This window comes from Trichosurus vulpecula, chromosome 4, assembly GCF_011100635.1.
Source record: "Trichosurus vulpecula isolate mTriVul1 chromosome 4, mTriVul1.pri, whole genome shotgun sequence".
NCBI lineage: Eukaryota > Metazoa > Chordata > Mammalia > Diprotodontia > Phalangeridae > Trichosurus > Trichosurus vulpecula.
Genome location: NC_050576.1, coordinates 27,366,608 through 27,394,569, shown reverse-complemented (window position 1 = coordinate 27,394,569; position 27,962 = coordinate 27,366,608). Strand labels below are relative to the sequence as shown.

Below are 27,962 nucleotides of genomic sequence, written 5' to 3'. Positions count from 1 at the left end.
AAGGCCAAGAGGCCCCAGTGCCAAAGCAGCAAGGCGATGATGCAAAAGGAACATAAACCACAGCAGCTACTGACCAAAGGGAAGGACTTTATGGAAGAACAAAAGACTTGCTTCTAAGAGCTGACTTTTCCAAGTGCTCCTGCCTGCAGGGGCCAAGGCTGCAGGGCAGTGGACACCCCCCAAACAACACTGTCGGAGAGTCACTCGCCAACAAAGCGGGGTGGCCGCTTCTCCCGGAAGGCCGCCATACCCTCCAGCCTGTCCCGTGTTGGGATGTTCTGCAAAAAAATGCAAGGTTGTAATTCTTCCCACCGTTCCCTGGCATGGGGAGAGTGTATGGTTGGATTCCTGCAGCCATGTCTAGAGGACTGTGGGGAAAGACAGCCTCTGGTCAATGACCCCTTAGCCCCATGGACTAAGAGACAGACAGACAGACATAGAGACAACACACACAGCCCAGGGCTCTACCTCCTCATGATTAATACCTGGCCTTCCAGCCACCCAGGGATATAAGTCTCAGTTCATGGGCTGTGAAGATCAGACTAGCTTCTCCTACCCTAGGCCCTTCTGAGATCTAACCAGGGGTCATGACGTAGTGAGCGCTTAATAAATCTTGTTGGTGGACTGACAAGCCCAGTACCAACTCTTCAGATGGCAAGGTCCTGGGCTGATGGGAGAGCTGCCCTTCATTCCTCACCTCTTCAAATCACAATTCACAGAATCACTGAATTTGAGCAAGAAAGGGCCTCACTGGCTGCCTAGTGCAACTGACAGCCGAAAAGGAATCCCCACAGTAACACAGCTCTCAAGGGATCCATCTGGGAGCGCCATCCTTCCCCAGGCAGCCCACCGAATGGTGGGATGGCTCTCACTGTTAGAGTCTAAAGCTGCATGGGATTCTCCCCATGCTCCTAGACATCATGTGAGTAGGGCGCTGTCCTCAGTGGAGGGATGAGGAGACCAAGGTCCAGGGATGGGAGGTGGCTTCCCTGAAATTGCACAGCTAGGGGAAGACTTGAATCCAGGTATTCTCAGCCTCAGCCCCAAACTCAGGCTAGTCAGGGGACGTGAGCTGCATAACTTGGCCACAACCTACCTGGGCATAGCACATTCCTTCAATGGCCATTCCGGATGTGATGTCCACCTGGGGGGAGGGAGGGAGAAGAAGCAGGATCTAAATGATGTTCTGGGAGGCTGGTGGGGCTGGGGGAGGGGGAATAGAGGCATCTCTAGCTCAGCCAGAGCAAACTGCCTGTCTGGACTCACCAGCCCTTAGAACAAGGAGTGTCAGAGAGACTTTAGAGATCTCTAGTCCATGGGTCTTTAACCCGGGGTCCGATGAGCTTTTTCAAAAATACATAGCTAACAATTTCAGGAGAAGCGGTTTCCTCTGTAGTTCTATGTGTTTTATTTGATGCTTTTAAAAACATAACTGAAAAGCGGTCCTTAGGTTTCACCAGACTGACAGCCAAGGGGTCCTGGACCCAGAAAAGTTTAAAAAGCCTTGCTATGTTCCAACACCCTAATTTTGCTGAGGATGAAGCGGGCAGAGCCAGGGTCTCTGAGTCTGCAGCAGAGGGAGAGGCTTTAAAGCCCAGTTCTGATCCATGTGGCCTTGTTCAGTAGGATTAGGGTTAACAGGGTTCAGCAGTGTTAGGTTGGGCTAGGGCCTATAGCCTGAGTGACAACTTCCCACTCCTCCATTTGCCTTGAAGTTTCAGAGGGTCCATGGGCACCCTTCCAGGCCCTCAAGATGGCCTAGGTTGGCTTTGATGGAGGCCCAGGTGCCACCAGTTCAGTGCCTGGGCCAGGTAAGGAACACAGCCCTGGGTTGTGGGCACACAGGGCAAGACCTGGCACAGATGTGGGCCTGGAGGCCAGCTGATGCTCCTAGCAGGTACCATGGATCCTGTGTCAACACCTAGGCTTCAGACCAGGAACAGACTCTTAGCTGAACCATGGAGGGGGCTTGGCACAGCCTCTGCTCCAAGACTGAGCTATTTCAGTTGTTTCTCAACCTTCCCTGGTCCCAGGGTTCAAGCACCCACAATCTGCCCAGTGTCATGGACCCCAACCTCCTTCTCCTCACCATAATGCTATTGGGTAACCTATTTTCTCCAGCCCTAGCCCATCCCTGCTTACCCTGGGGGCTTTCACGGAGTAGAAGCCTTAGAAACCTCCCCCCAAGGGCTGGCCAAGGGGGGTTGGGAGCCGAGGATGGTAGCTCTAGTTCTAGGGCTCTGAACTTGTTTGGTTTTTTTTAATTTGGATAACTGTTCAATGAAATGTTTCCTTCACAATCCTAAGAATTTTATGCTTTTGCAAACATTATTCTGAGAAGGGGGCCTAGCTTCACCAGACTCTGCTAATGGGTACAGGACACAAAAAATGGTTAAGAAGCATCAATCTAGTTCAACCTTCTGGTGGAGAAACCTTGAGGCCCAGGAGACCGACTTGCCCAAAGTCACACAGGCAGTAAGTGAGGGAGCTGGGGCTCTGATGGCAGAGCCAGGGCTTCCTCCCCCATCCCATGTTAGTTCTGCTTTCAATCATCCATCTTAGAAGCCCGTGCTTGCAGCTCCTGGGTCCCCAACTTAGTCACTTCCAGGCCCCACCCTGCTTCTCACCTCCATTCCTTTGTCAATGGCCACTTTTCCCATTCTCACTGCGAAGGGGGCCTACATGGGAAAAGAGACAGGCCTGAGTCATCAAGGTAGGCTGGCTCAGGCTAAGCCAGGCCAGGCCCCTGACCCAGGAAGCTCTGATCCACTCAAACTCAGGAACGTTTTTTCCCAGCCCTTCTCTCAGGTACCAGTGTAGAATGTCAAAGCTGGAAGGGAGCTGAGAGAGCTGACACCTTCATTTTACAAATAAGCAAACAGACCCAAAGAAATTAATTCAACTCAACAGGCACCTACTATGTGCTAGTCACAAAGACAAAATGAAGAGCTCATGCTCTCGTAAGATTGATGAAGAACAACAGCAGGGGTGGGGTGGGGGGTTGCCCCTCCCCATCCTTCCACCAGCAAGCCAAACCCCATAGAGGGCAGTTGCTATCGTTGGACAACCTTTCCCCTGCCCAGATCCCTCTAGAGGGCACTAGGCAGGAGGAGCTGGCAGTGGGGCTCTTCTCCCCCATTCATCTTGCCCATGCCCCCTCCCAGCTAGATGCTGACTTTCCCCCATCCCCACCTGAATTCCCACACCACTTGGACCTTCAGGCCCCTCCCCACTTCCCAATGGCTGTTGGCTAGGTTCTGGTCCCGCTAGTCTGGCACAGCAGACGTGACTGCTTAGATGCTACTTGGATAAGTTGAGAGTCACCAACCACAAGCCACCCGGCAAATGAAGGACTATGACGTTTTGTCATCTGCCCTGCACTTTCTAGGCCCTTTGGACTCTGAATCACTCCCTTCTCTCTCACTCCTGACGTGCACACCTTTGGCCTATTCCTGGCTGAGCACCCAGAATGCTTAATGCTGGAAATTGTTGACCAGAGTTAATTCTTTCCATGATGCCCATGGCCTAAGGGTGGAAGGCAAGAACCAGTGTGTGACTGTGTATGGGGAGGGCGGTAGATGCTGGCAGGAATGAGTGGGAGGGTCCCACACCCTACCCCCCAGCTCTATCACCTGTGGCACTATCTCCCTGGCGAGCTCTAGGGCCCTGTGGTAGGCGGCAGTGCCCTCCTGGTTCTGGGGCACTGCATGGTTCACCAGCCCAATGCTCTTTGCTTCTTCCCCATTGATCCGGCGCCCAGTGAAGATGAGCTCCTTGGCCAGGCTCACGCCCACACACCGAGGCAAGCGTTGGGTGCCCCCTGCAAGAGGATGGCAGGGTGGGCCCAGGCAGGAAGGCAGAGGGGCTTGGGAGATAGGCTTTCATGGACATCAATCATGTCAGAGTGAAGGCCCAAAAGTCAGTTGGAAGGGGGATGGGGATAACAACAGACTTCCCAGAGGAGGCAAATTCTATGTCCCACCCTTCTTCCCACTAACAAACACTAGAGCACAAGACTGGAGCGGGGGCCAAACACCTGGCCAAAGACCGCCCGATTCAGGATGGGGGAATGGCAGGAAGAGAGGGAGAATGTGGCCTCCTGCTGGAGTCAGGGAGATGGGGTTGAGGAGGCTTGGGGCCAAAAGTACCTGCCCCTGGAAGGAGTCCTCGGCTTGTTTCTATCAGTCCCATGATGGCAGAAGAAGCTATTCAAACAGGAGACATTGTGAAAGTCCCCTCCCATCCTCTCCAGGCCTCCTCCCACTTCTGCCCTCCCCCAAGCCCTTTCTCCACCAAAGAGAAGGCTCCCCTGCATACAGTGGGCCAGAGGAAGGTTGCAGAACATGGCTACTGCCCACCCCAGACACAGACTCATCTACCTCTCTGCCTCCTTTGTCTGTCATTCATCCTCCTCCCAGGCACCCCACTTCCCAAACCCAATGTCTGTCCACGCAAACACCAAACTTTTCAGCCTGGTGTTCAAGGGCCTCTGTAATGACAAGAAGTCACTTTTCAGTTTATGGAGTGCTTGTCTTGAGGACCCCGTCATGCAGAGTATGCAGAACTGTCAGTGACTTGTCCAGAATCACTCAGTTAAAAAGCAGAAACACAATTTGAGTCCAGGTCTCCTGACTCCAAGTACAATGCTTGAACTGACATTATGAGAAGAACCCTAGATTTGTAGTTCAAGGTCCTGAGTTCAAATCCAGACTCCATTACTTCCTCCTAGAGTGTGCGCTTGGGCAAGACCACTTCCATACTTCCGTAAGCCTCAGTTTTTCCATCTATAAAATGAAGGAGTTGGACGGGCTGGCCTCCATTGTCCCTTCCTGCTCTCAATCTAGGATCCTAGGACCCTATTCTTTCACAAGAACCCTTTAAGAACAGGGGCTCTTCATCTCTTTGGTGTCCTGGGCTGATGGTGGTGGGGGGGGCAGAGGGAGTCAGTCTGGGGAGGCCGAGGGTCCCTTAAATGCATAAAAGACATGAAATGACAAAGAAAGCCAATTGTATTGGACTACAAGTATCAAAATACCAAAAAACCCAAGCTAAGGGATGCCAGGTTGGGTCTTACTTTTTGTTTGTATCCATAGGGCTCCGCCCAGTGCTTGGCACACAGGCAGTGCTTTAGAAAGGCCTTTGCATTTATTCCTTTGCTCATTCATTCATTTGTTCATTTGCTCATCCATCCACCTGTCCATTCCTCACACCACCTCTGTAAAGCCTGACCTCTTCCACCTTCCCCACCTCCTCCCACTAGCACCAAGGACAGCGTCCTGCACAGAGGAGGAAGTGTTCAGTAACTATTTCTTCCTGACTCCATGCCCTCTACCACGACCTCTCTCCTTTGCTCTGGCCAGGCTGACCTCCTTCTCAGGCTCTGCTTATTCCAACCTCCCTAGTCTGCCTTCCCCTTCCCCTCACCCTCACTGGTAGTCCGACGTCATTGTGCAAAGAACCTGGACAAATCTCAACTTTGTTGTATGACCTCTAGGCAAGTGACCTTTGGTGTCTGGGTCTCAGTTAACTCAGCCATACAATGGGAAGAAAGAGAACCTGATTTGGAGCCAGAGGACCTGGAGACAAACCCTGTCTCTTGATACTTACTACCTGCAAGCCATTTGAATCCCTGGGTCTGAGGTGGGTCTAGCTGGCCTCTGAAGGCCCTTTCATCTCTAGATCTAGGACCCCCTGGCCCCAGCTCTCCCAGAAACCCTGCCTCGAGCATCCCAGTCCACACAAAGCTCTCCTTTCTTCCAAGCTTGTTACTCAAGGTAGACCATATTCTAGATTCCTGGAAGTCTCTCCCCCACCCCACCATTGCCCATCCCACCCCATTCTCTGCTGACAACATACCTGCTACACGGAGATCACAGGCCAAGGCCAGCTCAAGGCCCCCACCCAGAGCAAATCCATCGATGGCCGCAATGGTAGGCGCAGGGAATGAGGCTGTGGGGACAAGGAGAGGCTACGATGACACAGCCCAGAACCCATGGCCTAGGCAGGGAGCTGGGACAGGCAGAAGGACCCAGCCCAAGGATCCCAGGACTCTGTCCAGCACAGCTGGCCTCAGGACAGCACTTAGGAACACTGCTAAGCCTCCCTGGGCCTCAGTTTCCCTGACTTCAAGACAAGTAGACTCAGCTGAGTGGAGAAGAAATCAATTACTGATCTAGGGAAATGCTTTTCCTTGTTCCCCAGTAAATACCCTGAGAGCTGCCTTCCCCCATTCCCACTCCCAACTACCCACATATTCCTAATTCATTTTAAACACAATTTTACATTCCAAAGGGGTGGGTTTTTATTTGGTTTTACATCACCTTCATTTCTGAATATGTCCCTCCCCTTCCTCTATTCACTTTGCCATCCCTTGTGCCAAAGAATAAAACCAAGTTACTTCACCTCTGTCTGCCTCAGTTTCCTCATCTGTGAAATGGGGCTAATTATAGCACTTCTCTCCCAGAGTTGTGGGTAATATGAGATAACATTTGTAAACGGATCTGCAAACCCTGGAGCTGAGCCAGAGGAGAAATGCAGACAGAGGCAGCCAGGGTGGTGGTTCCCCCTCCCCCTTTCCTCCCCCCAAAGTCTTTATTTAAGCCTTTGTCTGGAACTGACTACAATTCTGCAAAAATTTCACTCTTTAAAATGTGCTCTCAGGAAGTGGGCCAAGCCCTAGAGGAAGATGCCCAAGGCTGAGGGCAAGAAGATCATTCCCTCCTTGGCTCTGGGGGAGGTGAGAGAGCAAAGCCAGCACGGGCTGCCCTCTCAAGGCCCTGGACAGTGGGCAAGGGTCCCAAGTGGTCCTCATCAAGTGAGGAACCTGGCAGTGATTAGCCCTGGGGTGGGGGTGTGGGGGGGAGACCAACATGAGAGCAGTCTTCAGTTATCAGTGGAAGACCTGCTTGGACCTGCTCAGCCCCAGAACAGCCTGGGCAGGGGCCTGAGCTACGCCAGAGTGGAAGGGGATGCCTCAGGAGGGGTTGGGGTAGGGGGAAGGGGGCTCCTCTTCCAGCACAGGCCAGGCAGCTACTTGTTGGCACCTCCTTGGGTATGGGTTGGACCAGAGACCCCAGAGGCCCCTTCTAATGCTTTTTGGATCCCTGGGAGCAGATGGGAAGGTGGACTGCCCCGTCCCACTCCTCCCCTCCCCACCCCCACCCCTCCAAGCTCTTACCAATCTGGCTCATCAGACTCCGGAGTTTATGCACAAAGGCAGCCACCTCGGCCTCGCTCATTTGCTCTCTTTCTTTCAGATCTGCACCTGGGAGGGGCCAGGAGCACAAGGTGGGGGGGGAGGAGAGGGGAAGTGTGTCAGGACTGGGCCTCTCGGTGCCTAAAGGGGAGGGAGGCTGGCTAGAGGAGCACCCCTGCGGCTTCAGGGAGGCTGCAAAGGGGTCTGTTGGGGAAGGCTGGAGAAGGGGCCTCTGTGAGGGCCAAGAATTCTGAGGGTTTGGGAATCCTTGATGGTCCAGTTCTGTGGCCCCCCATCTGCTGCTCTCTCCTCCTATAGGGGGCAGTGTGGCACAGTGGAGAGAGCAACAGATTTGGTGCTGGAGGACCTGGGTTCAAATTCTACCTCCTGATGTTACTACTGTGTGACCTCAGACAAGTAACTTCCCCTCCCTGTAAAATGAGGCACTGGACAAGCTAGCCTCGGAGGTCTCTCTCAGCTCCTATGACCCCTGGGGCTCCTTAATCTGACAATGGAGCCAGCAAACACTGGGCACAGAAGCTGGGGAGCAGGGTGGAGCGATACCATTTCTAGTCCCTTTCATCATGCCCCCGAGCAGGGAGGCAGCGAGTCCCAGCTGGCCCGTGCTGGAGTCTTGACATTTGGTGTAGACACTGAAGCCAGGCCTGGAGTTTGGGCTCACACCCATGCCAGTCTCAGTCCTCCTCACAAGCAGCCTGGGGGTGTGTGAATAGGGGGGTAGGATGCCGTGACCCGGACAACAAAGTACAGGGGGAGTGGTGCCTGGGGGTGGCCGTGAAGAGATTGATGATGACCTCTCAAGTAGGGAGAAAGTCACCTCTCACAGGCCAGGGAGGGGCCCCAAGATATCCCACCTGGTCACATCGTACCTGGGGGATATGTGGGGCATCTTCCTAAGAGAACTGAAGCTGCTCGAGGGCAGGGGCTACCTTGATTGTTTTCCTCGTACCACCAGTACTCAGTATACAGTAGGTGTTTAATAAATGCTTGCTGGATTGGGTTGGATTTAATCTCACTGCCTTCTGCTCTGGTGAGAGTGCCGCACTTGGTGCCAGGCCCCTCAATTAGGAGGGATGCAAGTGCAGAGAGACCAGGCAGCCAGGAGGCAGAGGACATGGGGACCCAGGCTTGGAGGTGTCCCTGGATGCCACTCACCCGCACAGAATACCCCCTTGATGCAACTCTTAAACACGACCACTCGGATGCTCCTGTCAAGGCGAATCTCTTCCAGGGCATCTGACAACTGAAAGAGAGAAATGATGGGCTAACAGGCGGGTACCAAGGGCCTGGGAAAGGGGGAGCAAAGGATGATTGGGAGGGAGGGGGAGAAGGAAGAATGAGTGCCAGTGACTTCTCCTTGACAACATGCACAGTATACAGTAATCTGGTTGGCAGAGTTATTTTTGGATTGTCTCCCCATTTAACTGTAAGGGCCTAGAGGGCAGGGACTGGTTTGCCTTCTTTTGCAATGGCCCAGAGCTTAGCACAGTGCCTTGTACCTATGATAAATGCCTGGTGACTAAAAGTCAGATAGACGTTGGGGCTGGTGTTCAGATCCAGGGAGATTAGCTTCACCTGGAGTATTCTATCACCCTCAATTCCACAAGCATTTATTAATCCCTTGCTTTTTGCCAGGCTTGTGCTGGTATTGATGAGGGTGCAGTCTCTGGGAACCCCCTTGAAATCTTCCCACTAGATCTGGCCTTTGCCTAAGGCCATAAGCCTTTCATTACCTAGGCCCAAATCTCTACCTAGCCTAGCCCTCTATTGTCCAGCTGCTTCCCACCCTTGATCCTAATCAAAATGTCCATACCCCTAGCTCTGTCATCTCCAGGTAGCCTTCAGCTCTTTCCCACCCTGGAGTCTGACCTCACTCCAGTGACCCCAGTCCACTCTAAACTCCTCCTCTAGACATCCCAGACTACTCCTCAATCCCTCCCACAGTCTTTCTGTATATAAGTTTCATCTTGCCTCCATGAAGGTGCTCAGATTCAATCCCTCTGGTGAAAAGAAGCATCACAAATGGTAAGATTTCTTAAGGCAACCCATTATGGCGAATCCTTAATAAACTTTGTATTTTTCCTTGGCTGAGAAGGCTTGAGTCGAATTTATTCGGCAGGACCCAGCGTGTCAGTGTTTTGGGGTCTCGAGCACTCCTAAAAACCTATGGTTCCCTTACGTCATTTTTCTTTAACCTCATCAGTATTGTGGAAAATATTATACTATTTTATATCATTTTTAATTTCAACTAGACCCAGAGCCTGATTTAATGAGTAACTGGATGAAGATCCAGGACCTGGGCTTCTTTGTTCTCTCTAAAAGTTTGCTCAGGAAATACCCTTACCACTGTCAACAAGGCCAGACACCTGTTAGCCATTAAGGGATGAGAGGCTAAACCCAAGAAAGACTACCTCGCTTAATATTAACTGACCTGTGTCAACATTCTTTCCATTAAGGAAAATCCTCTTCTTGTATCATGGTTAAACATACATGGGGGTCATAAAAAAATGAGGTCATACAGGCTTGCTAGGTCTGCTAAAATAACGTATATAAGTTTTCTCATTGCTTTGTTCAGGCAGCCAGAGCCTATGCTCTGACTCCTTGTATGTACAAGTAAGCTAGCCTAGCTATGCTTTAAGGGAAAATAATAAACAACATGGATTTTTCTATCACCTGGCTCTGTTGTTTCCTTCAACCAAATTTTGAGGTTTAACAGTTATGGTGCTGTGACTTTTGGATGGAAATGATGGAAACGGCACAATGCAGCCCAACCTTGCCAACGCTTTTGGGCACCATAGGATTAATTTTTCCTGGAATTTTGGCCTTGACAAGGTGGGGGTAAGTTGTCTCTCTTCCCAGCTTCCAAAAAGAACTCCCACAAAGTTGGCTGAAGTCTGAAAATTCCCTTTAAGCTAGCTCTGGGGGCAGGGATCAGATCTGCAGGCAAACGCACATAGATCCCCTGGAAACACTGATTGATCTAGAAAATTAACTATGGATCAGTCAAAAACTAGAATTAGAAGTCAAACCATTCCTCCACTCCCTTCCTTCCTTCCCTTGGAGGCCCTGATCCTGGGGAGAAAAACTGCACTTTGCTTTTTCCCTCCCCCTCTGCCTCCCAGGAAAGGCTCTGATCCAGAGGGAGGTAACTCTGTTCTGCTTCCTCCATCTCCCCTTTCCCCCTTCCTAAGGGATAGGATATGGAGAGTCAGAAAAATCAGGAACACCAGGGCTTCCCCAAAGACCATAGGGGTGCTAATAGCTAACTCATGAAAGCTTCTAATTCTCTGTTGTTTAAACTCTGAGCTCAGTCTGTATTTGTTCTGTATTTGTTTTGTTGATTGTCTGTTAACTGTCTGTGTGAGAGCCTGTGCTGTGAAATGTCTATACCATGTAAAATCTGAAACGTAGGTAGCCAGAGAATTCTAAGGCTGCAGTTAGGGAAACAGAGACTCTTTTTTCTTTTTCAGTGTTTGGTCTGGCCAACCAGACTTGAAGAAAAAAATAGAGCTGAAACATTTTAGCAGATTCTGGGATTTAATCATTAAAAAGTTTGGAAACTGATTAGTTGGAATTTTGGGAGAGAACTCCTGAGACTGTAAAAATCCCTCCAGGAGCTCACTCTTGCTAAAACACCCTCCCAATGCTGATCACTTAGGTGAAGTTCACTTGAGTTATAATCATTGAGATCTTTCACCATTGTCTTGTCTCTGACCGAGCCACAGCTACAGTAAAAGTCAAAGCAGCTAAAACAAACTCCTTTCCTCCCAGATCAGATTAGGAGAGAATGCAGGAGAACTGCAGGGAAAACTTAAATCACCCTTCCCCATCTGGCAAAAGGAGGAGAAGGACAGAAATTCACAGACTGACAGTATCATGACAGTCCTGTGCCCCATGGATACCTTTGTAGCCCATCCTTTTTGGCAAAGCTTGGAAATATCACCCAGGTCCTATGCATTCTGCCCACTCTGTCCTCAGCAGCTGCAAACTGCCCTAGGCTCAGTAACTTCTGCAGTTGTGGGGGAAGGGTGAGGTAGATGGATTTGGACTTTCTGACTCCCAGAATTGTCACCACTGGGATACTAGCTTCTGCTCTAGGTAACTTCACACTTCTGTGTTCCAATTGCAAAACTGTATTTTAATCTCTGACCTGTTTCCTGAATTTTAAAGGGAAAAATAATAATGATGGTTGTTATGGGATCAAAATGATAATGATTGTAAAATGCTTAACATAAAGTCTGGTATATGTTAGATACAACATTATTATATCTCTCTGATTTAATGTAATTGTTAACTTTTGAAGTGGTTTTTAAATACCAAAAGTAATAAGCTGAATAATTTCTATATGTGGAAATCTGGGAATGCAATAGATGTCATCTGAAGATTGTTTTTGTATTTCTAAAATTGCATTGCGTTTCAAAAATTCTCTTAGATTATGAAATTTGAGAAGGCCATTGTGTGGTAAGAAATGATATTACAGCAATTTTAAGCTGATTTTGATATATGTGAATTGGGTTTTTAAAGGGATGTGATAAAATTTGGAACTGTTATATGTGGTTATAACAAGTAAATAATTAATAATACTGCTATTTAACCATGAGAACAGACTTTCTGTGTGAAAAAGTTTTCTATTATGAGAATATATCTGGTGATTTAAAGTTATAGTTTCAAATGATGAGATGAAAGATTCTCTGTGCATGGAGATTTAGAAATGTGTTCACCTAAATTGATAAATGGGTTGTATCAAGTTTTAAAATGCATAATTATGTTTAGGGCACTGTTACATTTCTAAATTGTGTAATTTGACAAACACATGTATCAGCAATATTGAAAAATGTGGTAATCTTTTACAATGCTAAGAGTATTGGGCCTTAGAAATTAAAATGTTACCACTAGTGATTAAAATAATTCCCCTTATAATCTAGATGTTGTTAGATTAAGAATTGTAGTTAATTAAGAAATTGAGGTTATTAACTGAAACAAGAACTTTTGAAACCATCTAGTCATGAATTCTTATCCATCTTGTGTGGTTTTCTGTGTAGAGGAATTCTTATGGAAAAAGCTTTTTAAGTCCTGGTAAACCTTATTATTGTGATAAGGCTAATTTAATTGGGTATGTAATTATAGAAATTAAGTGTCCTCCCATTATAACACTTTTTGACTAAGGAACTTTGTAATATCTAGGAATTCTGGGCAATATTTGAGAATGAGGACATTTGGCACCAACTTAGTTAATGAATTCCAGCATTTAAGGGTTAATTCGCTTTAAGGAAGAAGAAGGAGATGTCTATCATTTTAAAACCTTCTAAATAATTGTCTTCAGGAAAGTTTAGTGAGCATTCCTTTTAACATCAGGATAAAAAAAAATTTTAAACTTTTTAAGAAAGGGAAATAATTCTAGAAATGCTTTGAAAAATGTTTTTGTGATTCTGAGTTAGAGCTTATCAATGTGTATAAGACTTGATTCCTGAAGTGTCCCTTTCCTCAACCTGTGAGGTTGGTCATTAACCTCTTTGCTTTGTTTAAGCTGGAATGGATTCCAGTACAGACAGTTATGTCAGTAAAAAGTATTAATTTATGAGCTATCTTGTCTTATCTTTGAAACATGAAGGAAGACTGAATAATGGGTTTGAAAGATTTGGAAAGGTAAATAAAGGTTTGATTGGAAATACAAAAGGCAGATAAGAAGGTTTGGGGACAAATGGGAGGTAGCTAAGCCTCTCCTGTCCCAAAGGAATACTAGTTTCAAATGGTTTAAGTTAAGTTGAGAGTGTGAGAAAGTATTCTAGAAGGCCGAAAAGTTATGTAGCTTGATTTGAAAATTATTAGCTCAATGAAATTTGGGACAGTCCTATCTGAAGGATATTTATTTGCTATTTAAGATTTTATGGGACTACAATTTAATATTGTTTTAAGCTCTGATTACAGGGAGAGGTCACATGAAGCCAGTAGTACAACGGCAGGCATTACAGGCTGAGAATTTTTAAAGGTGGATGTCTATGCCTGGGAAAATGTCGTGAAGATGACCTTGGATGCAACCTAGGTAGGATCTTCCTGACTCTATTTCCCAATTCTGCTATTTCCTTTCTGAAAAGGAAAATCTCCACCTGAGTACTCCTAAGCCCTGCTTTCAGCATCTAATGGCTACATGATTGGCTAACAGATATGACTCATGCCTGGAATCAAACAGAGCTAAGGAAGTTCTTTCCTTCTGTTAAGATATATGAAATTGTCCCTCTTTTGTTTCATAGCAAATTTATATTATCAAGAAGTTTTGTAAGCACGGTGCTAAATCTATTAAGTAATAGATGAATATTGGAATATCTCTGAGTTATTATAATAGGATACAGGAATGAATAGCTTACAATTTTAACCTATATTCATGACCAAATAAAGATTAGAAGGATATAGAGATAACATCCTCCAAAAGGAGGAAATGATTAGACAAAGTAATAAGGCAAAGATGTAATGTGATAAATGTCTAATTAAATAGGATAGCAAATTCTGAGGGAAAGGCAATAGGATCAGATTGATTCCTCTAAGAATTATATACAGATGTGTATGACTGGCTCCAAAATTTATCAATCGTGGAAATTCAAGCTAATAAGTGTGTTTTGGTAATAAGATCTTAAATGTGGATTTTTGTACAAGAAAATTGTATAAGATAGTGGTACAGGTGAAATTATATCTCCTTTGTAAAGTATCTGTCTGGTAATTTTAAAAGGAAGATGAGTTCAATTTATGGTTGGACCTTTATATTTTAAAGGATTCTTATACCAGGTACAAAATTTAGGTAAGGTTAGAAACAGTAGATGATATATGAACTGAAATACTCTGAAGTTTAAAAAAGGAGAGCCAAATTTAAGTGACTGTACTAAGTTATATTAAGTAAGAATTGTCTGAGAATTTCTAGATCTGAACCAGAGAAGCAGAACTCTCTAGGAACCAGATAACTACAATCAGGCATCTGAAAAAAATAATTTGTTGCTTTAAATGGACATTGGGAATATGTAACTGTGATTTAAAGCTACTTTGTATAAAAATTGTGCAATTAATTGCTAGAATTAAATCAGAAACATTTTAGGCTTGTTAAGAATGATTTGTGGATTATTTTGTAAATGCCATCAAAGAGACATGGCATGACTAAAAGTTTATGATGCTATATGTACTGTGTTACTGGGATACAAGGAAGTTTATGATGTTCAACATTGTTAATAATGATTGCATTACTTTGTATGGTTCATGCTTAAGTTTTCTTGGTTATCTAATGTGTAAATGTAAAACATGTGACATGCAAATTTCCCCCTCTATTGTGAACCGTCTAAGTGGTTTGGTCTGTACTTAATGTAATTGTGTAGTTTTGTGAATTATGAGAAAAACTTTATTGTAATTATTTAAACTCAGCCCTGTGTGGCTGGGATACTGGAACATTTATTGTATTTGTTTGAACTTAGCCCTGCATGGCTGGGACTTATGTTGTGCTGTTTTTCTCTCAATTATCAAATCATATGTGTTCTGGGAGCTCCTGTCAGATCTGACTACTTCTACAGCTGCCAACATGTGGATATGGACTCCTTGATCCTTCTATCACATCTGATGATTGCCAGTGTTCCTGAGTGGACATCTGAGCCCATAGGACACCTTGCCCTCCGGTTTCAAAGAGCCTGAAGGGGACAGCATCAGACGCAGGCAGCCCCTCCCGACACTCTGGACCAGAACCTGTACGAAGGACAACTCCCTTTCTGAGTCCCTTGCATTCCCAAGACTGTTTACCTGTACTTTTGGTGTCTTTGGCTTATTGCCCCTTGCAACTTGCTCCCTCTGCTTGGTTACAATTAGTTTACAATTACTGTCCATCTCTGGGGATGTCCAACCACAGAAAGAAAAGAAAAAAAAAACCTGAATCCACCTAGATAAGGATTTTTAGAACTTTACCCCTGAGGAAGATAGAGGTTTTTCCATACCTTAATTGGTCTTCACGTGAAGCTTTCAGCTTACCTTTGACCAAAAGGAGGAAATGTGGAAAATATTATACTATTTTATATAATTTTTAATTTCAACTAGACCCAGAGCCTGAATTAATGAGTAACTGGATGAAGATCCAGGACCCGGGCTTCTTTGTTCTCTCTAAAAGTTTGCTCAGGAAATACCCTTACCACTGTCAACAAGGCCAGACACCTGTTAGCCATTAAGGGATGAGACCCTAAACCCAAGAGAGACTACCTCGATTAATATTAACTGACCTTTGTCAACATTCTTTCCATTAAGGAAAATCCTCTTCTTGTATCATGGTTAAACATACATGGGGGTCATAAAAAAATGAGGTCATACAGGCTTGCTAGGTCTGCTAAAATAACGTATATAAGTTTTCTCATTGCTTTGTTCAGGCAGCCAGAGCCTATGCTCTGACTCCTTGTATGTACAAGTAAGCTAGCCTAGCTATGCTGTAAGGGAAAATAATAAACAACATGGATTTTTCTATCACCTAGCTCTGTTGTTTCCTTCAACCAAATTTTCAGGTTTAACAGTATGAAGACACAAACAGGCAGAGTAATCTCTGCTGTGGATGAGTACACATTCTACAGAAGGTACAAAGGAGAGTTGGAAAAACCCAACAAAGTAATCTGAGGAGGGGCCCTAGTTGATGAGGTTTGGGGTTGAGGGGTGCTTGCCGAATGAGTTTGACTCAAGCCGTCTCAGCCAAGGAAAAAGACAAAGTTTATTAAGGATTAGCTACATGGGCCAGATCCTCAAGAAGTCACATCACAGGCTAGACTCTTGAGGAATCTGAGCACCTTTTTAGAAGCCAGATGAGATTTATATACAGAAAAGATTATGGGAGGGATCTAGGGTAGTCCAAGTAGTCTGGGGTGACTAGAGGAGGGGTTTAGGGAAGATTTTGATGAGACTGGGGTGACTAGAGGTCAGACTCCAGGAAATGAGCTTAAGGGTGGGAAATAGGTGAGGGCATAGATATAGATAGTATCAAGGGTGGAAAGTAGCTGGACAATAAAGGGCAAGGCTAGGTAGAGATTTGGGCCTAATGATAATGTAAAATTATAGCCTCAGATCAAGCAGGGAAGATTCAAGGAGACATCAAGGTAGGGGGTTCTTCCAGGGCCTATAGACAAATGGGCCTTTTTGGGTTAGGGAAAGAGGTCTCCATTTGGGGCCTGTACCCCACATCATAGTGACTGGGGAGGGCAGAGGGCTAGAGCTGGAAGGGCCTGACACTGAACCCCTTCCTTTTACAGAAGGGGAAGCTGAAGTCCAGGGAGCTTAACTATCTGGTCCATGGCAGGAGGAATCAGGGAAGGCCTCTTGAAAGAGGTGGCTCTGGGAGAGTCCCAGGAGGCAGGGGTGAGGAAGAAGAGTTCCAGGCATGGGGGACGGCCTGTGGAAGACCGGTCCGATGGGCTGGCGTATGAGCGTGCAGTGGTTGGGGCTTGGCGAAGGGAAGGCAGCTGGGATGGTACAAGAACTTGCCCCTATGTAACAGACTGTCTGTGTCTGGTCTGCACCAGGCCCTTTCTACCTCACAGAGAATGGCCCTCAGAGCAGAATGTCAGGGAGCACACTATTGTGGTTGGAGGGGCCAGGAGGCTTTGTCCTTACACACACACACACACACACACACACACACACACACACACACACACACACGGCATTCCTTCTACCTTTGTTCTAGGTTCTCCTCCCCATGGGTAGATCACACTCCCTTCTCTTTTCCAAGATCAGCCAGTGCCTCTGACAGGAGATCCTCCCTGACACCCTACACTGCTCTTCCTTCTTACATTCTCTTACCCTCATCTGTGTACTAGTTTCTCTTCCTAAAAGAATGTAAGCCCCTTGAAGGCAGTAATTTGTTCATTTTATCTTTGTTTCCCCAGGGCCTGGGATGGTCCTTTGTATACAGTAGGGGCTTAAGGCTTACTGAACTGAATCAAACTGAATACATTTGGAGCTCTCCAAAGGCTTCCCAATCACAGAGTCCCAGGACTTCGGAGCTGGAAGGCACCTCAAAGGCTGAGTACAGTCTAGACCTGGTTGAGGATTCCCTCAGCAACATATCTCCAAGTGGTCATTCAGCCTCTGAAGACCTGCAGAAAGGGGGAACCCACCATCTTCCACTAAGGAGCAGCCATTCCCCTTTGGGATAATACCACTTCCCTTCCTTGGGATGTCACCCAAGCAGAGGCTGGGTGACTGCTTTTCAGGTCTGTCATAATGGGGATTCCTTTTAGGTATGAGTTTAACTTGATAGATGCTCTCCAATGCTGGGATTCTAGAATTATTAGAAAGTTTTTCCTGACCTCAAGCCCCAATCTGCCTCTTCATAACTTCCACTCTTTGTGCCCACTTTTGCCCTCTGGGGCCAAGCAGAGAAAGGCTAATGATCCCTCTTCCACCTGACAGCTTTTCAAGTCCTCTTCTAGATTCCCAGAGCCAAAGGGATGCTTGGCCAAGGGTGGAGATGAGGAACCCCTCTGGGTTGTGTATGTCCTTTGGTTTCCCGCCTCTGACACCAGCCTGGGGCATCTGTTTCTTGCCCTTTTGCGCAGCAAAGTCACACCTGGGCAGGGAGACCCTAATAGAGGCCATAGGGACAGGTTCACTCACCTCACTGACAAAGACTTTGCCCAGAGCATTTCGGGCCTGAGGTCTGTTCATCAAGATCTCAATGATACCTAGAGAGCCAGGAGAGAAGATGACAGATGACAGTTATCAAGCGTTTTGTAAACAGTAAAAACTTCATATAGAATCATCTTTTAAAGTCTCATTTCAGTATTTGAATATTTGTGTTTGTTGAAGATTACTGTTTATTTGGATTTTGTTTAGTCTAAACCTATAATTTCGCTGGTATAAATAGGGAACATCCACAACTGTTCCATAACTTGAGTTTCTTGACTGGAGTACTAAAGAGTTTAAGCGATTTGCCCAGGGACATACAGCTAATATGTGAAGAGGACCATAGGATCTGGATGAACATCCAGCAAAGGAGACTAAGGAGATGTGGTCAGACATAGAGGAGGCAAACAAGGCAAGAACAGTGTCACCAAGACAGAAAGAGACTCCCAGGGCAAGGAGTTGGGAGACACCCTTATACTATACTCATGTCTCAGTACCCAGGTATTTTGAGTTTGAACCCACTCTCCCCAGGGATCTTGCATTTACAAGGAAAGAGTGTGACTTTGGTTTGAGGGGAGTGTTTTGTATCAAATATTCTTACTATACCTTCTCCCTTTCCTAAAAGCTGATGGAACTCAACCGGCTGATCAGTAACAGAGCACACTGGTGGGGGCTCGTGATCAGTAGCGTTAGAAACCCCAGACCTTTAGAACCCTGAAGGAAGCAGACAGTGAACTCACTTCCGAGGACTCAAGCTAGCAACAAGGGTTCAAGTTAACAACCACAACAACAGTAATAACAAACAATAAAACAACAATAGCTAGCATTTATATAGCCCTTTAAGGTTTGAAAAACACTTCACATATGTGTCTTATTTGATTTTCGCAACAGTTTTGTGAAATAGGAGCTATTATTATCCCCTTTTATAGGTGAGGAAACTGAGTCTGACACAGGATCAGAGGCTCCAAAGATCATAGACCTTAAGCCATGAGGTGGTGCAGCGGATAAAGAACTGGGCTTGAAATCAGGAAGATATAAATTCAAATCTAGCCTCAGACACCTACTAGCTGTGGGACCCTGGGTAAGGCACTTTCCATCTCTGTCCGCCTGCATTTTCTTATCTGTAAAATGGGGATAATCATAGCACCTCCCTCTCAGGGTGGGTGTGAGGATCAAATAAGATATGTAAGGTATTTAACACAGGGCCTAGCATGGAGTGAGCAGTATACAGGTGCTATACAAATGCTTATTCCATCCCTTTCCCTCCATCTCCTCAGAATAATATTTACAAAGTAAACAAATCTTGTTGAAATATAGTTACCAAAATATTTTTTAATAATATGGAACCCTTGAAATCTACCTACGGATAGATTTGGAATCTATCCCAAGGGCTCTCATGTGTCCTTGGACCGCAGGTTAAAAACCCTTGCTAAACCTAGATTGCAGCTCTGGGGACCTGATGAAGTCTCCCATGTTATTATCCTTGGGGACAAAAATGTGAGATTTGGGCTAGAAGACAGTATGTACACTTGGGTGGATTTAGGAACAGCTTGAATGACCAAGGCCAAAGAGGAGTCTCTTTAATAGGCCAATAGCCTTACCCCACCCCATTACGGCCACCCTCCTTTGGACATTTATCAATGTCCTCCTAGATGATGGCACTCTAGTCTGGATACATTGGTACAGATCATTTCTGAGCAGCGTCATGGGACAGTTGGCTCCTGTCTAGGTTCATGTGATACGTAACTGCTACCAAATGTTAATTTACCACAATTCAGAAATATGGAGACAAAAACCCAGGTTTTATTATGATGCTCAAGCATAGGTCTAGGCCTCAGAGAAAACCTGAACAATCATTAGGATTCTAATAAGGTTTCCTAGAGGAAAAATGAAGTCAGAGACAAAATTCATTTCCACATATTGCAATCCTGACCATTCTTCTTAGGACATCAAAGTTAAAGAGAAGCTCAAGCCATAATCCTGTGCTTCCTTCAATGTCATAAAAGCTGAACCAATTTCGTTAAACAGAGTGGTAATCTGAAAAGTCACCTAGGGAAACAGCTTGATCAGGTTGGTCATGGGTAAACTAAACTAGGTTACAGAGTAAACAATATTTAGAGAATTCCCAATTAGGTTGATTGGGGAGGATTTACATGTCACCAAGGAGTCAGGAATTGAGATTCTCCCTCTGGTTTCTTACAGAAGGAATACTTAATATTCTTAAGTGAATGTTTAAATCCTGGGACAACTTTTGGTCAGGTGAAGTTAATGTTAGCCAAAAGTTGCAAGAGGAATAAAAGAAAATCAAGCAGTCCCGTGACACCGAGTACAGTGGGGCCGCCATGTTGCTGTGGTGGCGTCCAACTCTGTAATCCCTTTAGGAGTTCTTGGCAAAGGTGTTGGAGTGTTCTTCCAGATCATTTTAAGATGAAGAGACTCAAGCAAACAGGGTGAAGTGACTTGCCCGGTGTGGAAAATATTATACTATTTTATATCATTTTTAATTTCAAGTAGACCCAGAGCCTGAATTAATGAGTAACTGGATGAAGATCCAGGACCTGGGCTTCTTCGTTCTCTCTAAAAGTTTGCTCAGGCAATACCCTTACCTCTGTCAACAAGGCCAGATCATTAAGGACATTACCCTAACCCCAAGAGAGATTACCTTGCTTAATATTCTACAGGTACATACTATGTTATGGAATGTAATGAGACACAGAGACGCTAGGCTGTAGTTTCATCTGACTTTTGTCAACATCCTTTACAACTCTATTCCATTAAGGAAAATCCTCTTCTTGTATCATGGTTAAACATACATGGGGGGGTCATAAAAATGAGGTCATACAGGCTTGCTAGCTCTGCTAAAATAACGTATATAAGTTTTCTCATTGCTTTGTTCAGGCAGCCAGAGTTTATACTCTGACTCCTTGTACGTACAAGTAAGCTAGCTCCGCTATGCTTTAAGGTGTGTGGGACGAGTGAAGACCTCTCATAAAAGGGAACAAATTAGATAAATAGAAATAAGTAGGATAGTGAGTCCCATTTCTCTACTTAGATATTTTCCTTTCCACAAGCCTAGCTAGTGACCATAAGGCCCCCGAGGTTAAGAACAGGTCCTGTGTATTTACCTAATGGCGAGAGGCCTGAAAGAAAGAAGGGTTGAGGTGAATAAGTCAGCAACCATAAAATTCTCTGAGGATAAGGATAAGACACAGGATACTCATCCCCTGTACATTGACCCCAAGATAAGAGAACCTCCGTTTGGGGAAGAATGGATGAAAAGCTGAAAAGCCAGGTGCAATATAGATGTGCAAGATTAGTTAGGTATAAGAATGATGGGAGGCAAGGTGTAAGGATACTGGGGATATCCGCCATAGCCACAGATGTGAAGATGAGGTAACTAACAACTAATTCCTGCCTGTCACCGATAACCGAACTGTTTGTTTATTAAGACAGATTTACTACCTTGAGATTGATAGTAGAATGAAACAAGAATGGTGGGAAGTTTATGACTGTCACCTGCTTATAAAAAATAACCATACTGTTTGTTCCTTGCCATTGTCCCTGGGTAGATTTATCGCGTCTAGATTGTACCCTCAAAGCTTACGTCTGCAAGCTGAGAGGAAGGAGGTTGGGAGGGGGAATTGCGGGTAGGGACCTATATAAACACCCCAATTTTCTGTGTCCAGCGCGCTCTGACACTGAGAGAACCCCCAGTCCTCTCGATGTCCGGGTTGCCCTTTCCTGCAGGATCGTAATAAATTTTCCTTTCTACTTTCACCTTGAGATGCCTCTGTTGTTAATTTTTGGATTCGTAAAATCCATCCCACACAAAGGGAAAATAATAAACAACATGGATTTTTCTATCACCTAGCTCTGTTGTTTCCTTCAACCAAATTTTCAGGTTTAACACCGGGATCACACAGCTAGTAAGTTTCTGAGGCCAGATTTGAACACAGGTCTTCCTGGCTGCTGGCCCAGTGCTTTACCCACTGCACCACCTAGCTGCCCCAGGACCTTCATATCACATATTCCTCTGAATACAACCCGAGATCACATTACCTTTCTTGCTGCCACATCTGACTCATAGTTGAGCCTGCAGTCTACTAAGACCACTAGATCATTTCCAGACAAACTGGTATTTAATTATACCTCCCCTATCTTGTACCTGTAGTCTATTTTTTGCACCAAAGTATAATACTTTGCCTCTTTCCCTACTGTAAATGCTATTAGAATATTATTAATTTCACCTTATGGGTCCTCTCAGCCTTACTAATAATAAAGGCATAGAGTAGTCTTCTCCATAAGACATCCAGAGTTCCCTCCATCTCTTAGCTCGGGACATTTTCTCTGTCTGCCCCCTGCCTGGAATGCTCTCTCTCCTCTCTGCCTCCTGACTTTCCTGATTTAAGACCCAACTCAAACCTCACCTCCCACAGGAAACCTTTCATGCTGGTGCCTCCACTCCTTTAATTGTTTACTATTTATCCTGGATATAGCTCATTTGTATTTTTCTGTGGTTTTATTTTTTTTTAAGGGCAATTGAGGTTAAGTGATTTGCCCAAGGTCACACAGCTAGTAAGTGTGTCAAGTGTCTAAAGGCACATTCGAACTCAGGTCCTCCTGATTCCAGGTCCAGTGCTCTGCTCACTGCGCCATCTAGCTGCCCCATATTTGTATTCTTTTGATGGCTTGTTGTCTCTCCCATTAGACTGTAAGTTGCTTGGGCGCAGGGACAGACTGTCTTTTGCCTCTTTTTGTATCCCCAGCACTTAGCACAGTGCCTGGTACAGAGTAGGCACTTAATAAGTGTATATGGACTTCTTATAGACTGACAGCGCCCAGAGCTGGGTAAAAATTCTCAATGCCCCCAACCCCCTCTCCCATTCAAAGTCAACAAGATAAAAGTCCTGTATCCAGAGGCCCAGAGGCTCAATCTACATAGTCTGGCCCAGCCCAACCTATCAAGCCTCAACCTCTTACAAAGCAACAACCCCCCTCCACCCCTGCTCTAGCCCAGCTAACTTCCCTTACTGTCCAACCTCTCTCTGGGCCACCCCTCAGGCCCTAGCCATCCAGGACCTCACTAGTAACCAGGAGATACCACGGGACACCGGGAAAGGGGTCAGGCGACCCAGGGCAGCCACAATGAAATCTGCTTAATCAATGAATCAACATCCATTAAGTGCTTACTCCTTACAATTCAAAGAATTCCAGTATCATCAGATTTAAAGCTGGAAGAAGTGGGAGGAGTCTCGAGTTCAAATCCCAGTGTGACTCTCTTTCCTATCTGCCCCTACAGGCCTCTCCTGAGACTGATGAGGCCCCAGCCAGGACCAGGCCATCCATCCCTCTTTCAGCCTTATAGCTAGGGTCCTATGGGCTCCTTCCCAATCAATTTTTGCTGGATTGAACTGGAAGGTCTCAGAGGGCAATGATTACAGGGGTGGTGAACCTTAGCCTCGAGGCCACATGTGGCCCTCTAGGTCCTCAGGTGCAGCCCTTTGACTGAGTCCAAGTTTTATAGAACAAATCCTTTAAGGGGATTTATTCTGTGGAGTTTGGATTCAGTCAAAGGGCCGCACTTTAAGGACCGAGAGGGCCACATGTGGTCTCCTAAGACCACTTCCTTGGGCCCCAGCATCAAGCCCAGCACCATGTCAGACCCCATCTGCAGTACTGTGCTCAATTCTGGGCAAGAGGGGAAGCTCCTTGAGGGCAGGGACTGGTTGAGTTGTGTCCTGTACCCACCCCCACACCCCAGTTTAGCAGAGTCTGGCCTGTTGGAAGAGCAGAGCTAATAAGGACTTAATTGAAATGAACTGAGTAAGTTGGGGACCTTGTCTGCCAAGGAGAGCACCCAGCCCAATGAGTGAGGGGACAGAAGAGTGTAGCTCACAGGAAGATGGGTTTAAACTGAAGAACATTTTTGGGGGGAGTGCTTCATCTGGGGGGGGCCTTCAAACTCAACAAGGGCTGTGGCTTGGATTGGACGGGGGCAAAGTTACAGGAAGGCAAATTTAAACACCATATGAGGAAGAGCTTCCCAGCAATTACCCATGCTCCAAAGTGGAGTGAGCTGCTACTTCTAAAGATAGTGAGTTCCTCATCAGTGGAGGGAGGCAAGCCAAGATCAGACAACCATCTGTTGGGTAACAGGCCACATTTATATAGCTCCTACTATGTCCCAGGTGCTGTGCTAAGCACTTAAAAAAATTGTTCAATCCTCACAACAATCCTGGGAGGTAGGTACTATGATTCTTCCCATTTTACAACTGAGGAAACTGAGGCAGACAAAGTAAAGGGACTTTTCTAGGGTCACAGAGCAAGCCAATGTCTGGCCAGATTTGAAGTCTTCCTGACTCCAGATCTGGGGCTCCATCCACTGTAGCGCCCCCAGGGGCCTTTCTGGGCTCTTCCATGGCTGAGTCATTGAAACAGTCAAGGAGTCCATTTCTTGTTCCTCATTTTCCCAGCAGCTCCATTCAAAGCTGTGTGACCCTGGGCAAGTCACTTAACCCTATTTACCTCAGTTTCCTAATCTGTAAAATGAGCTACAGAAGGAAATGGCAAACCACTTCAGTATCTTTGCCAAGAAAACCCCAAATGAGGGTCGTGAAAGAGTCCAACATAACTTGAAAATATTCAATAACTCATCTGTTGTATTAGCCAACACCAGAATGTGGAGCTGGAAAAGAGCTCAGAGACACCAGAGTTCTCAGAAAATGCGGTGTGGCAACCATGAGGGTAGTCTCTGGGAACCCCCTTGAACTCTCCTTGAAATCTTCCCACTAGATCTGGCCTTTGCCTAAGGCCATAAGCCTTTCATTATCCAGGCCCAGATCTCTACCTAGCCTAGCCCTCTTAGATCCAGCTGCTTCCCGCCCTTGATCCTAATCAAAATATCCATACCCTAGCTCTGTTACCTTAGCCTTCAGCTATTTCCCACCCAGGAGTCTGACCTCACCCCAGTGACCTCTAAACCCCTCCTCTAGACATCCCAGACTACTCCTCAATCCTTCCCACAATCTTTCTGTATAGAAGCCTCATCTTGCCTCCATGAAGGCACTCAGACTCAATCTTGAATCTGGCCCACCGGTGAAAAGAAGCACCACAAATGGTAAGATTTCTTAAGGCGACCCATTATGGCGAATCCTTAATAAACTTTGCCTTCTTCCTTGGCTGAGAAGGCTTGAGTCCAATTCTTTCGGCAGGACCCGGAGTGTCGGTATTTTGGGGTCTGGCGCGCTATCTTTTTTTTTTCTAAGAGGGAGGCTGGGGCAGGAGGTGAATTGTGAAAGGTCTCTGGTAGAAAGGTAACCTGAAGCACAGCCCAGAAGGACAATTTTCCCAAAAGGAATAGGGAAGACAGGATTAGATGGATAGTGTCACAATGAACATGAGTTTGGATAGACTTCAGGAGGGAATGGAGGTTAGAAGGGCCTGGTGTGCTACAGCGCATGGCATCACCAAGAGTTAGACTCGGCCGAATGATGCAACAACATCCCATCTACACTCACTCTCACCCTTGGCCCCATTCTTGACTTTGTGGACTTTGAAACCAGGCCTTCTGGACTGCTGCCTCAGCCTGGCCTTTCCTGCCCCACCTGGGGTGCGTGCTCTGCTGCTGGTTCATGCCAGATCACCGGGGAATATCTCTTTCCCTCCTGCAAGGCCTTGCCTCCCACCTCCCCAACACTGGTGAGGTCCTCCTGGCTGGTCTTCATTCCCCTCTTGGAGACCTTCTGCACTGCAAACCCCTGCCATCCACTCTCTTCAAAGTTTACCTTAATTACCCCCACCCGCTTTTCAACTCCCTCTCCTGAGCTGTCCTTCCCATTCAGCCATTCATTAACTCCCAGAGCTCAGGGTCACTGGGTACCTGGCATTGAGGTGGGGTGGGGACCTGGGGAAGACAGTTTGGGAAGACTGAGTCCCTACTATCAGGCCTCTCCCAGGCTCAGAGGAAGAAAAGACACCCACAGAAAAATAAACAATAGCTGACTTTTATACAGGCTTCCACCAACTCAGTCTCCCTCTTTCTTTGCACCCACCCCCTGAGGTAGGCATGCTGGCATTCTAATTTTAATATTTGGGGTAATTCAGTTTCCTTTATAGAGGGGCTCAGAGAGGAATCCAGTTTCTCTCAGGATTGGATATTCCAAACTGTTTTCTCCCACAGCCTAACCCTCAGCCTCTGGGACGGAGGTCATGGTGCCTAGCAATGGCGGAGATACAAAGTCTAACACATACCGACAGTGTGGTCAGCCTCCATACAGGCTTCGTTGGGAGGTGGGGATTGCCCTGCCCCTAGAATAGGAGTTTGGGGGCTCAGTCCCCAAGGGCAAAGTGAAGCCCAGGGCAGCTGCTCTGGCCAATCAGCTGGAAGGAACACCCATGGCAAGCCGGGTTAGGAGGCTGGGCCTCCGAAACTCTCTCTGACCCTCCATCGCTCTGTTGGGGCTGCTCCTTGCCCTTCTCAGTCCACTGCCCACCACTCCTCCCCCAGAGCCGGGCAAACTTGTGACTCAGACATTCTTCAGGCCTGCCCAAAGAGAAGACTTGGGACTGGAATGCGAGGGGTACCCAGGCCAGCTGGGATGGCCCAGAAGGAGGAGACTGGGGTTCAGAGAGGACACTGTCTTGGGCAATGCTTAGAATCTGGAGGTAGGAGCTGGAGGAGACACATCAGGCCAGAGCCTGTAACAACAGGGAATATCCATGAGGCCTGAGAATGGCCTTAAGACACAAAATATCTGAACTGGGAGGGTTCAAACAATGAATATAAGAACTGGGAAGGGTCCTTAGGATAGAGAATGTCAGAGCTGGAAGGGATCTGGAAACATGAAGTGTCAGACCTGGGAAGGGGCTTCAGACAGGTCTTTTGAAGGTGACAACTTAAAATAGATGTCTGTCAGAGCTGGAGGGGCCTGAGAACAGAGAATGTCAGACCTGGGAAGGGCCTTAGAACAAGGGATGTCAGAGCTGGGAGGGGCCTTAGAACAGGGGATGTCAGGGCTGGGAAGGGCCTGAGAACAGAGAATGTCAGGACTGGGAGGGGCCTTAGAAAAGGGGATGTCAGCTGAGAGGAGACTTAGAACTGGGGATGTCAGAGCTGTGAGGGACCTTAGAACAGGAGATGTCAAAGCTGGGAAGGGCCTTAGAACAGGAAATGTCAGAGCTGGGAGGGGCCTTAGAACAGTGAATGTCGGAACTGGGAAGGAGCTAAGAACAGAGAATGCAGAGCCAGGAGAGGCCTTAGAAGAGCATATTAGGACACAGAAGGCCCTGTCCCAGCTGGGAAGGGTACAAATCCTGGGAGCCAGAAGAGATCCTTGGGACACACCGCCAGAGAACCAGAGGTTGTGGGAGAGCCAGAGCCCTCCGGGGGATACAGAAGGTAGGGACACACTGTTCTAAAGCACAATGTAACATGCAGGAGACACTGTTATGACACAGAATGTGGAACAGGAGATCTGGGAGGGCCCTTATCCGCCAGGCCAGAGGAGGGAGCTGAGCCACGAGAGGGGCAGTCATGTGCCCAAGGTCACACTGCGAGGCCCAGGGGCAGAACAAGCCCAGCTCCGGGCTCTTTCCAGGGCCCCAGGACCCTGGAGAAGTCCTGGGGGGAGGGGCAGGCCAAAGGGGCACAGATTTACAAGAGGAAGGGAATGTTGGAGATCAGGCAGCGGGCTAGCTAGGCCACCCTCGTCCTTTCACAGAACAGGTAACTGAGGCCCATCGAGGGGACCGGCCATGTCGGACTCCGAAGCCCAAGTTCCTAGCACGACGTTCCCCTCCCCCCACCCCCGCGGGCGGGCAGACCCTGCTCCCTCCCGCAGGCGTGGGGGGGAGTGGGGGCGCGGGGGCGGGCGCTCTCACCTGCATCCCGGTCCCCTCGCAGGGCGCCCACCTGGATCTCCGCGCCCAGAGCCGCGTCCCGGGAGGCCCAGCCGCGGGCCGGGCTCCAGCCGGGGCGCCGGGGGACCAGGGATCGCAGCACGCGGGGCAGCGTCCTCAGCATGGCCGCAGCAGCCACATGGGAGGGGGCGGGCCGGGGGCGGGCAGGGGCAGCGGCCCGAGGACTCCCCCTAGGGGCAGCCATGCAGCCGCGGAGCCA

At 47.1% G+C, this 27,962-nt stretch overlaps 1 protein-coding gene across 1 annotated transcript; it reads right to left on the bottom strand.

Annotated features, from left to right (window-relative positions):
* Positions 1-67: 67 nt before the first annotated feature.
* On the bottom strand, positions 68-27,962 carry ECHDC2 (enoyl-CoA hydratase domain containing 2). The gene is made up of 10 exons (XM_036757263.1): positions 27,725-27,962; positions 17,837-17,904; positions 8,372-8,459; positions 7,178-7,264; positions 5,857-5,949; positions 4,149-4,205; positions 3,633-3,820; positions 2,628-2,678; positions 1,097-1,144; positions 68-278 (listed from the first exon to the last, which is right to left on the bottom strand). The coding sequence occupies exons 1-10, from the start codon at positions 27,945-27,947 to the stop codon at positions 201-203; spliced, it is 981 nt and encodes a 326-aa protein (XP_036613158.1). The 5' UTR covers positions 27,948-27,962; the 3' UTR covers positions 68-200.

What these genes read in the sequence shown, in the direction of transcription:
- ECHDC2 (XM_036757263.1), bottom strand. Translation starts at nt 27,947, where the DNA reads ATGGCTGCCCCTAGGGGGAGTCCTCGGGCCGCTGCCCCTGCCCGCCCC. An exon ending in CTGTGATCTCCGTGTAGCAG is followed by an intron (nt 4,206 to 5,856) that starts GTATGTTGTCAG and finishes CTGTTTGAATAG; the next exon opens with CTTCTTCTGCCATCATGGGA. An exon ending in AAGGAATGTGCTATGCCCAG is followed by an intron (nt 279 to 1,096) that starts GTAGGTTGTGGC and finishes ATTTTTTTGCAG; the next exon opens with AACATCCCAACACGGGACAG.